A 15,198-nucleotide genomic window follows, 5' to 3' on the forward strand; every position below is an offset into this window, starting at 1 on the left:
GCAGAAAAAATATCCTACTAGGATTCTGAAAAACACAAATTCTAGAACTGGCTAGGTCATAAACTAAGATAATCTTAGGTCAGGTATCCTCCCCAGGCCTTTGTTTTCAACTGCAACAAATAGTTCATATTTGTTTAGTCTTCATAGTCCCTTTATTCATCTTTGCAGCAACCCTTAGATTTAAGGCATTATACCCATCTTAGAGATAAAATTCAGTCTCAGAGGTTACATGATCTACTCAAGACCCCACAGATAGTATATGGCAGAGCTAAACTCACAGTCTTGCTGAAGATCCTAGTACTGGTATAGTGTGTTCATGCAAGTTTGTTAAATGGGTGGATCAGCAACTTACCAGGACCTTTATAAGGATCACATTTTATGCTACTTTTCCCTTTTCCCAACTAGTATTAAAATTAGAAAATAATCAGCCCTCCGTATCTGTGAGTTCCGCATCCATGGATTCAACCAACCGGATCGAAAATATTCGGGGGGAAAAAGTTCCAAAAAGCAAAACTTGAATTTGCGGCACACCAAGCACAACGCGCTGAATCCATGCGAATGAAATGTGTAGGTATAACCTGCTGTAGCCTCCCACCATTTCACAGATCTTTAGTCTCTCTTCAGCACTCATTGAGCATTGTTCTCCTGGGATTCTTCTTCCCTGAACAATACAGTATAACAACTATTTACATACCATTTACATTGTATTAGGTATTATAAGTAATCTAGAGATGATTTAAAGTATACGAATGTACATAGATTATACATGCAAATATTATGCTACTTTATATAAGGGACTTGAGCATTCATGGATTTTGGTATTCATGGGTTTCCTGGAATCAATCCCCTGCGGATACTGAGGGATGACTATACATGTATTTGATCACCATATCTCATTTACCATGGCTCCTCTCTGAATTGTTCTTTAAAATTTTCTCGTATTTCTGCATTAAATCTAGAGAAAAGTTAATTTTTCAGACAGTTCCCATGGCTGCCTGCCTCTCTAAAAGTTTAGATTCACCTATTTATTTTGTCAAAGCCAAAACCAAAATATCAAAACTGTTGCAGTTAATTCTGACTCATAGCAACCTAAGACAGAGAACTGCTCCATAGTTCCCAAGTCTCTACGGAAGCAGACTGTCACATCTTTCCGCCATGGAGTTCAAACCACCAACCTTTCAGTTAGCAGCCAAGTGCTTAACCACTATGTCACCAGGGCTCCTTTTGTCAAAGCAGAGGCTGCTAAAAGTTTATACCCCATTGCTGTTGATTCCAACTCATGGTAACCACATGTGTATCAGAGAGAACTGTGCTGTGTAAGGTTTCCAATGGCTATTATCTTACATAAGTACATCGCCAGGCCTTTCTTCGCAGTGCCACTGGGTGCATTCAAACCACCAACCTTTCAGTGAGTAGCCAAAAAACCAACTGTTTGCACCATCCAAGGACCAAAAAGTTTAGAAACACCACTAATTATATATATATATATGCACACACACAGACATGTATATACTTTTGTTTTTTGCTTTTTGTTTTATTTTTTATAGTTATTCCATACTTAAAGCCAATCTAAAACTAAGGAACCCCTCAATATTTTTATCTATTCCTGAAGCAGTTAAAAAAAAATGCATTTTCTATTGATTTTTATCAACTCTGCTATCTGCTTTTATTTGGGAAATACTAATTATTCTACCTTACTGCCAAGTTTACCTTTCTCTAGCAAAAAAGGTCTTAACAGTCAGGAAAGCTCTTACTGTCACTAACCACCTAAAGTGAAAAATGAAACTCTGAATGTTAAATGAGGGATTGAGGGCATTCCCCAACAGACCACATGATCAATTTAAAAGCTGATACAATATGCCTAAAATGACACATTATTTTATTACAATAAATTTACAGATGTTATGCTGATTAGTCCTGTTGACATATACATACAATCATATGCCTAAACCAAAGTTAAAAAAAAAAAAAATCATTCTCTCAGCAATCCTAAGAAGTCAGCAGAGCTCAATAAATAGTATGCTCTCATAAGGAGAGAGCTTTAAACACTCAGCAATTTATATAATTTAACATAAACTGGAGAGTATACATAGGAAGAGTAATTTCATGATTTTCTTCATTTTGGTTGTATTGCTTTCTTGTCTTCAGGAGGAAAGATTTTGACTTCAAAAGTAACAAAGTATCTGAGAAGGGAATTTACATCTTTCAGTTCTAGATGGTATTCTTGTGCTATTTTCTCAGCAGTCCACATATCTGGATAAAGTTTATGATTATTGAGAAGTGTCAATGCCTCTACAATCGAAATTTTGCCTTTGGGAATGTTTGTAATATTCACTACATCAAAGTGATGGCCTTTTGGCAACCTGAACTCCTTTGGCTTTTGATGTGCTCCATCATCTTTTACCTAGTATTAAAAAAAAAAAAAAAAAGTGAGAAAAAAATTCATACTTCTTATATCCTCATTCCTGCCCTTCAAATAAATACCACACATGCCTCCCTAAACTATATTTTCTCATTATGATGAGCCATAGTTTGATGACACTTTTGCCATATTGTCATTTCATTAACATAGCTTTAAATCATCACTAATAAATTTAGTTAGTTCTAGAAAATAATAACTGAATATACATCATTCACTCAGACTATTTCATGCATACTAAAAGAACAAAGTAATAATAATAATAATTGATTAGATTAGATCTAATCCTGCTATAGAAGGGTAGAATTCTGATTCTGCCTTAATAGCTTTACTTAATAACCTTCATTCTGTTTCCTAGTTTTATATTTCATATTCAGTATCCCCTAAACATCTTGAACTAACTCAAATACTACTATAGACCTTGATTCTTACTTTAGAGAAAGTAAACTATAATGCCCCCAACAACCATACAAAAAGTAAACAAAACAACCTATATATACCCATCCTACCTCACCCCCTGCATCCTTGCTCTGTGTTCCACTCCCATTACCTACCTATGCCAATCATTTCCTTTTCTTTTTCAACTGCACCCTGACTAGTGCTGCCTTCTACCAAAATACAAAAATGCTGTAGTCACTACCTTTTTTAAGAACCCACATAACTCCAAACCACCTTTATGGCCAGTTTTCTTTTTAGTGAAGTTTAAAAGATAATGACACTTGCCATCTCCAATGATCTCCCAGTTGTTAAATCCAGAAAGTGCTTTTCAGGCCTTATTTGAACTCACTACAGCATCTAACACTGTTGACCACTACAGTAAACCTGTGACTATCTTTCCTCTTGGTTTCCATGCCAATCATCTTCTGACTCTCTATCTGCCCCTCCAGTGGTTCCTTTATGGTTTTCTTTGTGGACTCCTTTACCTTCTGCTTTTCCTTAAATGATGCACTCCCCAAGTTCAGACCCAGGCCCTTTTCTCACTCCTACACATTCTTCCTAAATAATCCCTCACACTCTCCTAACTTCCATATAATCGTTATGTTAATCACTTCCAAATCTGTGATCTCAGACCTACACCTTTCTCCTGACTTCCAGACCCAAATTCCCAAATGCTGAAAGGGCATCTCCACTTGTATTATATACAAGCACCTAAAATTCAACATGTCTAGAACAGAATTATCATTTTTCCCTGAAAATCTAGTTCTATCGCTATATTCCCAACTCAATGACTGACACCACCACGCCCTTATCCCTTGCCAAAAACTAGGGATTCTCATACTACCCTCTTCCTCATCCATCTAATCAATGACCAAATCCTGTTGACACTGCCTCCTAAGTCTCTCTCAAACCCATTCACTTCTCTCCCCGTCACTAAATCATTCTAGCCCAAGCCAACATCTCTCGCAGGAACTATATTATAAAAGCCTCCTAACTGGCCTCCCCAAACTGGACAGAAGTCAGTTTGTTCCCTTCCAGTCTACACTCCAAACTATCCCCATTATGAAGCAAATCTCATGCCATTTTTCAGCATTAAGCTCTTCAAAGACTTCCCATTTGATAAAACCTAAATTCTTTAGCAAAACAAAGACCTTCATGATCTTGCCCCTATCACCCTCTCCCACCTTCCCCTAACTGTACTGAACCCTAACCGTTTTCCAAAGGCACAGCACGCTCTCATTCGTCCATATTGCAAGCCTGGCCTGAAACACTCTACCTACTTCTTCTTCACCTTCCAAAATGAAAAGCTTCTCTCATCTTCCCATTCCCAGGAAGATGCCCCTTCTACTCCATACATACCTCTATTCAGATTTCCCTTCTGATTAACATTAAATACTATAATTAATATTATTTGACATTGAAACATTATTTGATAGAGTTCAACACACTCTCCTGGTATTTTTTTTAAAAAGAAAACTCTTAGGAAATAGGAAATAGAAGACTTCCCAAATGCAATAAAGTATTTTTTTAATCAGAAACCAATATTACATTATCATAATTAATGCAGAAACATTAGAGCCATCCTATGAAAGGAAAAAGTTAGTACGTTCACTTTTATAGCTGTTAATGTTAAAGACAACCCAATAAGAGTTTAAGAGACAGAATGGAAGAGAAAATTATAATTTCCTGCAGATGATATGAAAATATCTTTTAGAGAAGTAAATAAGAGAATCAACTAAAAAAACTAAAAGAAATAATAACTTAGCAATGTGGGTAGCTTCAATACAAAAAATCACTCTCTGACCAATAAGCAATAAACAGTTTATAAACTTTGGGTGAAAAAGATCCCACTCACAACAACAACCTCCCTTCTATCCGCCATAGACTTATTAAGTTAAAGATGTTAATTCTCCACAAATGAATCTATAACTTCTAATTCAGTCACACTCAAAATCCAAATAGGAGTTTTAAAAGAACCTGACAATTTGATTTTCAAGTTTATCTGGAAAGAAAAGAATGTGTAAAAACCAAGAAATTTTTGAAAATAATGAGATGTAACAAACATCAAAACATATTAGTAAGCTCTGTTAATCAAAAAGGTGAGGTTCTAGTGTAGAACTATAAATAGAACTGACAAGTCCATAAACAAATCCACATGTGCATATACGTGTGGGTGTGTATACACATATCTTGTTGTTGTTAGGTGCCATTAGGTCGATTTTTGACTCACAGTGATGCATATGACAGAGCAGAACAGCCCCACAGGGTTTTCTAGACTGTAATCTTTACTGGAGCAGATCACCAGGTCTTTTCTCCTACAGAGCAGCTGGGTAGGTTTGAACCACCAACCTTTTAGTTAGCAGCTGGGTGCTTAATCACTGCACTACTAAGGCTCCTTGTCTATACATACAGTAGCATTTTAAGTGAGTGGAAAAAGGACTGAGTTGGTCAATCATTACAGTTAGACCACTGGTCATCCATTTGCAAAGAGGTTAAACTGATCTCTTCACACACCAAATACTGTGTTTAATACCAAATAGATAAACATTTTAACATACAATACTGGAAGAAAATATAGAACATTATTTTTATGATGTTAGAGTCTGCCCAGAATTCCTATACATACCATAAAGGAGAAAAAGGTCAACATATCTGATAGAATTCTGAACAGCAATAATTAAGTAAAAAAAGTTAACAACAAATAATTTGCCATATGACAGTGTCATTAATGTCTAGAGACATTACAAATCATTAACAAAACTCTTAATAACCCAAAATAAAAAAGGGAAAAAGAATGTAACCAGCAAATTCAACCTTTTTTTATTATCACCCCCCTAATGAGTCTTTTTTGACTTTTCCTAATACCTGCCCATGAAATTTTAATGCCACCACGACTCAACGGCAGTGGGTTTGGTTTTTGGTTTTATGTACGTCTTTATGTATTATATGTGTATCTGTGCATTATACATAAAGGGAGTTAATTTTCTTCACCCTTCCAAGAACCAATTTTCAAATGCATAATTTAGTATAACATGAAAGAAAACACCTGGAAGTATTAGTGCAACACCAATCTACAAATAACAAAGACCATGGACATACACCACTATCTTTTTTGTGTATGCATTTAGTAGAAAATGAAACTTATAATTGCTACCACATGCAACAATTTACAAATCTTACTTTGCATATGAATTGTTTTTCTATTTTCCAGTTAAAATTATATTAATAACCCACTGGTGCAAATACTTAAGTCTACTGCCTATCTAGAGAGAAGACAGAAAGAACCAGAGAATTTTAGAATGGAAAAAAAATCTGGGTGTCAACCTTGGTACTTCCCTCTTCTTGATCAAACTCTTTCCCCTGCTTAGAGCCCTTCTGCTCCCGCTACAAACTCATCTGTTTAATTCCAACTCAACCTTCAGGTTTGAGTTGAAATGTCACTTCCTCAGAAACAATCCCTCATCCTCCAATCTAAAGTAGGTCCCTCTGGTATACTCAGTGGTTAAAGCAATCGACTGCTAACTGAAAAGCTGGCAGTTCAAAAGCACCAGCGGCTCCACGGGAGAAAGATGTGGCAGTCGGCTTCCATAGAGATTTATTTACAGCCTTGGAAACCCCATGGGGTTGCTATGAGTCAGAATCAACTTGATGGCACTGGGTTTTTGGGTATACTCTCACAGTGCCAATAATGCTTCTTCACAGACACATCAGTAATTATGTACAATGTCTCATCTGTTTAATGTCTGTGTCCCTGTTCATGGTTATTATGCCCAACACTGATATATGGACTTACATACAGGTCCCCATTCTCTATTTATTCTAATGGTATATATACTATCTGGGTATGTCCTTAAAAAAACAATACTGAAGGAGGAGTCCCTGAAATTACAACACATCTCAATCCAAAGAAGGAAGAGAAAAGAATATTAAAGCATTGCTTTGGTCACTCAGGACCCCTGGTGGTGCACTGTGTAAGAGCTCAGCTGCTAACCAAAAGGTCAACAATTGGAATCCACCAGCCTGTGGGGCAGTTCTATGCTGTCCTAGAGGGTCGCTGAGTTGGAATTAACTGACAGCAGTAAGTTTTCTGGTCGCTCAAATGACAACTACCAGAAGTGCCTTATCAAATCACACATTCTGAAACAACATCAAATAAATCATGAAGCTGGTATTCAATCAATACTTTTACAAGTCTTTAAGAAATTCAGAAAATAGCCAATGAACCAAGCCCACTGTGCTTAAACTCTGCCAATACACTGTACTCTTGTCACAATTACACTGGTATTTTTACACCTGCACAGTGCTCACTTCTACCACTTGTAACACTGCTCTTGATCTCTGATAGCATTTACAGAGAGAAAGTAACACATCATTTTCCTAGAGCCCAGAAAGGTTAAACTACTTATTTACTTAATTAAAACGTACCTGCGCAGAAGACACAGGATCTCTGGAATCAACATAAACATTTTTTAGTAATGACAGCAGCTTGTCATCTTTTCTAGTAATTTCTCCCTTAACTTCCGGATGGCCTAAGGGGGGGAAAAAAAACCACAATATTAAAACCAAAAAAATAATTTCCTCTAAGATCCTGAGCACAACACAAGACAGCCACTTTCAAATTCTTTTTTTAATAAACATAATCATTTGGACAGTGCGGACTTTAAATGAAAATCAAAACACTAGGTCCGGCTCGGCGTTTATCCTTGTGAAGACACCTGGAAAAAACTACGACACTAAAAAGGACTGTCTTTCTTCTTATTGGGAACACGTCATTCACTCCAGCGGCACAAAATGCCTTCTGATTTTGACGCTCCGCTTCCACTCTCTCAGCATTAAAGAGAAAAGCTGGCGAAGGGCGGATAACTGGGCGGAGCCGCCGACTCAACCGCGGGCGCGAAAGGGGCAGTCTCAATGTCACCCGCCTAGTGGCTCTACCTCCCCCGCGTCCGACGCGGCCGGCCCGCACTTCTCCCGCCCCAGGGCAGCTGAGCCGAGTCGCTGCGGCCTCACAGGTTTATAGTGGTCACCCTGGCCTGCGAACCAGGCCCACGGGTGCGGAACCCTCCAGCCCGCGGACAAAATCCGCGAGCCGTCGCACCACTTACGGCTCATCTCCTCGCGAAGTAGGTTCTTGGTACTGGGGTGCCTGGGAGCAAGAGAGGGCTTCATCTTGCTGATTTCCCGTTCCGCCCGGTTCTCTAGATTGAAGTTCCTGACGGCGCGAGTCACCGATCCCCCCATCTTCTTACAGCATGATGCCCTAAGGTTCACGCCGCACGTGAGGAAACACCAGCGCTGAGCAACCTCCGGGACGCATGGAGCATGCGCCCACTGGGGTTGGCCGGGCCGCGCGCCGGGAGACAAACGCTAAATGCGTGTCGGTCTCCCCCTAGCGGTTGGGAGGCCACACGCTCTTCCCAGAACAAATCCGAGGCAGCGCGGTCTTCCCCGGCGGGCGACCTCCTCCCACGAGGGGCCGCTTCCTCCGGGAGGACCCAGCAAGGTCCTCCACTTGTGGTTTAAGACTTGTGGAGTCACCCGGGAGCTTTAAACCAATTCTGTTTCCATCCCCACCTCAGCCTTTCTGATTTAATTGGTCTAGAGTGAAGGATTGGGCAATTTTTAAAAGCTTCTCACGTGATTCCAAAGTGCAGTCCGAGTTAAGAATGAAAGCTCTAGGGAAACTGACCTTGAAGTTGTTCCACAGCTCAATGCCGCAAAGCGAGGAGGTCAATAAAGAGGAAATTAATTACACTGCAGGGTGCCCTCGACTATGAGTCGGAATCAACTCCACGGCAATGGCTTTGGTTTTTTTGGGAATTACGCCATAATCAAGGAGGGTTCTAACGTTGCCCTTTCCTGCTTTTGTGGAAGGAAAATAATGAAAGTGTAATCCTTCTCTGAGTATTTGTTCTCATCCACTCTATTTTTTTAATTGCCCCATGTTTTCCTGTCCCCTGTCTGCATTTCTGAGCCATCATATTCTTTTTCTATTTTACATCCCGCTCTCAAAACTTTTCATTTGACCTCATGGTATTGATTTCAGTTAGCTTCCCTTTCCCATCTCTCTATTTTTTCGTATTAATTTGTTTTATTTTTCTATACTATTAAGCGCTGAGTTGCCGCGTCATTCTCTCGCCCTTTTTTTTTTTTTAGATAACTTTTTTTTTATATATAACAATGAAAGGAACAGCCAGTAAGACGTTAGAAAAAACGAGTGCTATAGCATTCACTTTCTCCCTCTAGACTCTCCTCCCACCTCCTCCTTCCTCCATTTCTGAATGAGTTGGCTGCAGTACTGCTTTTAAGTGTTCTTTAGAAATTTTGTGATTAATCCACAATAGAAGAAACCAGCAAGGAAGGAAGCAGCAGAGTTTCCAAAGTTAACAATATTTTTCAGACTGTGGAGGCCAGATTTGTTTTAGTGTTCTCAGTTCTGCTTAGTAAATTAAGTAGATTGTTTTAAACCAATTTAAAAGCAAGCAGAGTATCGAAATAAAGATGATGAAAGAAAGGGGCAGTTTTATTTGAGGAAAATTAATCTAACTGTTAAATCTAATGGTTAATCACAGTGAAAGCACTATAAGGAACATCGTTTCCACCACTGGTTATCTTGAAACGTTTTTGCTGGGATTAGTGTTTGGTATTTTATAGAGGTTAAAACCAGTGATCTCTGGTAGAGTTAATTAGAAAGTTATCCTGAAGGTGGCAGGCTGCTCCAAGATTTCCATCTTGGAGCTTTAGCATGCTCATAATACAGTGTTTTTAACCAAAGTATTTTGTATTTCTATAGATGCCAAGAAATTTTCATCTGCCCCATCCCATGTATTCCAACAGTTGTGGTAACAATTCTACTCACTGCGTATTAAAGTGTTATATAAGTGAAAAATTCATTTTCATAGAAGTTCCACCATACTTCTGGACAGCAAGAAAAATACTGTTAGAAGGTGCAGCAAGTGTCTGGGGCTGTGGAGATTATGGTATGAATTAATTCCTTGAATTCTCAAATTCAGGTTGCACTTGAATTCAGCAGTTAAGGAACACCCAACCTGTGCCAGCTGTTTTGCCTGGCCCTGGCCCCATGATACTCAGGATCTTTAAGGGTAGAACACAGGAGGAAGTACTCCAGTAGAAACACACAATTAGCTGTTACCCTTTGGGGATCATCATGGAAATAAAACTGAAACCACCAATGCGTAATAGCAGTTCTTCTTGTCAAAACATATAAATTAACAGGGAGTCTGAATTCAGAACTCCCTGTAGGCTTATGGTAAGGGTTGAAGTCGAATCCCCAAGGGAAGTGTAACTAAGATGCTACTCAGAATTAAGCTTCTCTCTGAATAGAGTGTTATGATGGGTACGTATTGCTGAATGTCAAGATACCAATGAAAATAAACCCAGGGTCTTGCCAACACAACAGAATGTAAATTCTATGAAGACAAGAATTTTTGTCTGTTTTGTGCCTGGTACACATTACGTACTAAATAAATGTCAAATGATCCCAAAGACAAGTAGGACCCCTGAGCACCTCTGCCAGAAATAAGTCCTTGTACAAGTTACCTAATCTGGTTGGGCCCAGTTTCCTCATCTATAAAACTGGAATGATAGTAATTATCTTATGGATTTCAATATAAAGTGTCTACTACTGTGCCTAGCTCAGAATATGACATTCAATATTTGGATTGCTTTCCCTTTTCCAGGGAAGCAGGGAGAAGGTTGAAAAATAACCCAAAGATATTTTGAAGCCCTGGTCTATAGGATGAGTGAAAGGGATATTCTTCAAGCATGTAATAAAAAATAATAATTTTAAAATAAATATTTTGAATCAATTTTTATTTAAAGATTAGCATGCTCTGTACACTTGGCAGCATTGTTAGGCTCGTTAAGACTGGAATATGGGTGGGAATCTGAGGCCCAGGGGCATAAAATTCCACCTGCTTTTTTCCTGGTGTTGGCAGCAGAAATAGTCCTTAGCCAATCCTCTCCTTCGCCCTCTTCAATCTTCCTCTACCTAGACTTTTACCATTGCCCACTCCTTCCTCAGAACATAATTCATCAGCATTCTCTGTTCTCCAAAGGATTGCAGCCACTAAGCCCAAATGACAGGTGACTCAAGGAGCCCAGGACAGCACCAAAAGTTTTCACTGATCAAACCTTAACCACTAATGAGCAGCACAGCAGATTTGTGAACACCAGATGTCCACCTCTTTTCTCTCCTTATTCTCCTTTCTCCCTCCCTATTATTTTCTTCTCAACTTAGAATTTTACAATCACCCACCCATTTCTTTCTCTGTGGTAAGTTTTTTCTCCTCTCCCTGTATCCACTTAGAAGGCAGGTACTCCTGGGACCACCACCCATCTGTCAGTTTGTAATATTGTGGTGGCTTGCATGTTGCTGTGACATTGAAAGCTATGCCATCGGTATTTCAAATACCAGTAGGGTCACCCATGATGGATAGGTTTCAGTGGAGCTTCCAGACTAAGGCAGACTAGGAAGAAAGGGCTGGTGATCCACTTCCAAAAATCAACCAATGAAACTTTATGGCTCACAAAAGAACACTGTTCAACTTGCTTGCTTTGAACACATCATCAGGAGGGAGAGATCATTCACTGGAAGAGGGCATCATGTTTGGCGAAGTTGAGGTCCAGCAAGGGCAAAGGAGACCCTCAGTGAGATGGATTGGCACAGTGGCCACAATGATAGGCCTGAATATGCTGGTGATTGCGAGGATGGGGCAGGACTGGGCAGTGTTTCTTTCTGTTGTACGTGGGGTCACCATGAGTTGGAGTTGACTTGATGGCAGCTAACAACAACTACTGCTCCTGGGGAAGGCAAGCCATTTGTAGAGGAGTTTATCAGTTGTCTATACTCCCAGACTGGAAGAAAACAGCTATTTGAAAAGGGGGACAGAGGAGAGGTAGAGGCTTTGGGAAAAAAATGGGAGAAAAGAAAGAAGGAAAGAAAGGAACAAGAGAATAGAGTCAGAAGCAGAAAAGAGTGGCTACTTCCCCTAAAATGGCCAGGAGGCATCACATTGGGCTTCTCTCCCTACAGCCTCTTTTCTTGCCATTCTTCTTGTACAAACTCTTTAGGAATGAATAACATTGACAGAGTACATATAAAAACCTGTGGAATGCAGTGAAAGCAGTACTAGAGGGGAAAAAAGTAGGTAGGTAGATAGATAGACAAAAACCAGCTGATTCTTCGAAAATATAAAACACAATAACTATTATGTATCTAAGAATTCTTAGTTGCCATTGAGTCGGCTCCCATTCGTGACAACCTTTTGTATAACCAAATGAAACATTGCCATTCTCACAATTGTTGGTATGTTTGAGTCCATTGCTGCAGCTATTGTATTATCTATCTCATGGAGGGTCAGATTTATCTAGGAATTTATCTAGATAAATTCTCAAGAAGGAATTTATGGTTTCCAAACATACCCATGTTAAGTAAACCACAAAATTTATAAAAGTACATTAAGGAACACCTGGACATACATACCATCTTCCTTGATGTAAAGATGTCATTTCTTCCACAAATTAATCCATAAATTCAATACACTTTCAATTGAAAATGTAATAGTATTTTTTATGAAACAACAACAATTCCAAGGTTCATCTGGAGGAGAAAATGGGAAAAATAGCCAATAAATTTTTGAAAAGTAATAATTAGGGAGGATTACCCTATATCAAAACATAATATAAATCTTTACAATGTGGTATTGATATAACTACTGATTGCCATCCAGTCAACTCTCTGACTCATGATGACCCCATGTGTGTCCAAGTAGAACTGTGCTTCATAGGTTTTCAATGACTATTTTTCAAAAGTAGATCACCAGGCCTTTCTTCTGAGGCACCTCTGGGTGAACTCGAACTTCCAACCCTTTGGTTAGCAGCAGAGCTCGTTAACCATTTGCACAACCCAGGGACTCCTGGTATTGATATAGCAATAGGAAAATAGACCAGTAAATTCAATAGTGATAAGACAGATCTAATTATGTAGAGAGATTTAAAGTATCATGAAAGTGACATTTAAAATCAGTAAGGATTTGGTGAACTAGTTAAATAAATGATGCTGGAAATTTGACTACCCATTTAGGGGAAAAGAAAGTTAGAACTCTACATTATACCATAAATGATAGCAAATTCTAGATGTTTAGAGAGCTAAACATAAAAAATAACTATAAAGATATCAGAGAGAAATGTAGGAGTTTTTTTGTTTGTTTTTAAAATAATTTAGGTTGTGGCAAGCTTTCATAAACAAAGTTTAAAACACAGAAAAAAGATACAGATTTGGCTATTTAAAAAGCATAACTCTTATTACAAAAGAGACCATTAACAAAGATGAAAGACAACAGGAAAAATTCTGCAGCGTATCACACACATAAAGAGCTAAAATCCACAAAATGAAAAGAATTCTAAAATCAATCTGTAAAAGACAAGCAACTCAAAAGGTAAGTGGGTAAAGAAGGTGAAAAATAATTCTCAGGAGAAAATACAAATAATAATTAAATGCATATAAAATGTGCTCAACCCAAGTACTAATCAGTAAAGTACAAAATACAACAATAAGGTAAAAATGTTACTGGCAGAAAGTAAAGAGTTTGACAAAATCCAGGTTGACAAAGGTGAAGGGAAGTAGGTACACATTGCTGTTTTGATTGCAAATTGGTTCAGCATTTTTTGAAAGACAGTTTGGCTGTATCTTCAAAACAAAAAATGCCTGCACCTCTATTAGTTCTACTTACAGATGTCTTTCCTAGAAAAATACATGTTCATGGGTACAGATGTATTGATAAAGAACATCACAGCAGCTTTATTTTTAATAACAAAAATATGAAAAATCTGTAAATATCAAACCAATAGGTGAATGTTTAAATAATTACCATTTATGTAGCAATTTTAAAAACTGAAGTAGACCTGTATCTATTGATGTGAAAAAATTCCAGTGTATCTTGTTAAATGAAAAAAAAGCACGTTGCAGAATAGCATATATTATCCCACTTATAAAAATATAAAAATAATAAAACTACATGTTTGTATAAGTAATTGCATAGAAAATAGTCTGAAAATTATACCCCAAAACAGTTACTGGTGGTTTCCACAGGGTAGGAAAGTGAGATTAATGGGAAGTGAAAGTGGATTTTCACTTTAATTTTTTAGTCTCTCGCTATGATTGAACTGTGAATATTTTACATTGTGAATATAATCATGTTTTACTTTATGTAAATAAAAACATTTAATTGGAGAACCCACTTGGGAGACATTCATAAGGGACAGTGGGATGTAGTTATTGTTGGAGAAATAGTCACAGGTCAGCTGGTAGAGGACTTTATATAATGGAGTTTGGTCATTATTTAATATTCTGTATGTGTGAATGGCCCTTGAAGAGAAGTTAAAGAATCGTAAGATAAAAAGAAAGATGACTAACATCAGCACAAGGAATGGTAAGGAAGAGATAGGAAACCAGGTAAGATGTTGTTGCTGTTGTCCAAGTGGGAATTAATCTATTTTCCTTGATTTTCTCAGGGATATCTATATAATAAAGAGAAATCTTTGGGGGGGGGGTCGGGGGGGCATTGTTTAGATATACTTTCCACTTGAGCTAGGTGGACAGAGAGACCTGGACAGTGGGATTTGGGATTCAGCAGACAGGACATATAATGTAGTCATCTACTTTAATTGTGCCCGAGTTCTTATCACACACTTGGTGTCGTTAATCTTTTTTAGAGCTTTTGATTGACTAGAAGCTCAGAATACACCTGTGCAATCTTGTTGACTTGCAGGTCCTTAACCCATGGCCACAGGCATAGTAGCTCTTATACTTCCTGAGAAGTTCTGGCTATAGATCTTAGCAGTGTGATCTGAGTGAAAACAGTAATGAGGTTTCTGTTTTTGTTAAAGAGATAATTAACACACCTAGCTGATTATTGATTAAAAAAAAAACAAAAACCAAACCTGTTGCCTTTAAGTCAATGACGACTCATAGCATCCCTATAGAACAAAGGAGAACTGCCTCATAAGATTTCCAAGGAGCCGCTGTTGGATTTGAACTGCTGACCTTTAAGTTGGCAGTTGTAACTCTTAACCACTGTGCCACCAGGGTTCCAATTATTGATTAGGGATTTTAATATGTTTATTGTAAGAAATTAGAAATGTTTATGCAAATGAAAGAGAATATTATTATTTAGTAACGTAGCTTTGTTAGAAAACTAGTGTTAGCCTTTTTAAAAATAACTTTTGATTATGAAAATTGCAAACACATTCAAATGTACAGTTTAGTATAATGAGCTCTATTGTGCCTATTGTCCAGTGTTATGGATTGAACTGTGTCC

At 38.1% G+C, this 15,198-nt stretch overlaps 1 protein-coding gene across 1 annotated transcript; it reads right to left on the minus strand.

The window, feature by feature from the left end:
- Positions 1-1,520: 1,520 nt before the first annotated feature.
- On the minus strand, positions 1,521-8,139 carry NDUFAF4 (NADH:ubiquinone oxidoreductase complex assembly factor 4). The gene is made up of 3 exons (XM_004372493.2): positions 7,963-8,139; positions 7,283-7,386; positions 1,521-2,404 (listed from the first exon to the last, which is right to left on the minus strand). Exons 1-3 carry the CDS (start codon positions 8,096-8,098, stop codon positions 2,117-2,119), a joined length of 528 nt encoding a protein of 175 aa, XP_004372550.1. The 5' UTR covers positions 8,099-8,139; the 3' UTR covers positions 1,521-2,116.
- Positions 8,140-15,198: the final 7,059 nt, after the last annotated feature.

Source organism: Trichechus manatus, unplaced genomic scaffold (assembly GCF_000243295.1).
Source record: "Trichechus manatus latirostris isolate Lorelei unplaced genomic scaffold, TriManLat1.0 scaffold00017, whole genome shotgun sequence".
NCBI classification, from domain to species: Eukaryota; Metazoa; Chordata; class Mammalia; order Sirenia; family Trichechidae; genus Trichechus; species Trichechus manatus.

Coding starts and splice junctions, on each gene's coding strand:
- NDUFAF4 (XM_004372493.2), bottom strand. CDS start 8,098: ATGGGGGGATCGGTGACTCGCGCCGTCAGGAACTTCAATCTAGAGAAC. Junction 7,387..7,962: donor ACTTCGCGAGGAGATGAGCC/GTAAGTGGTGCG, acceptor TCCCCCCCTTAG/GCCATCCGGAAGTTAAGGGA. Junction 2,405..7,282: donor ATCCTGTGTCTTCTGCGCAG/GTACGTTTTAAT, acceptor TTTTAATACTAG/GTAAAAGATGATGGAGCACA.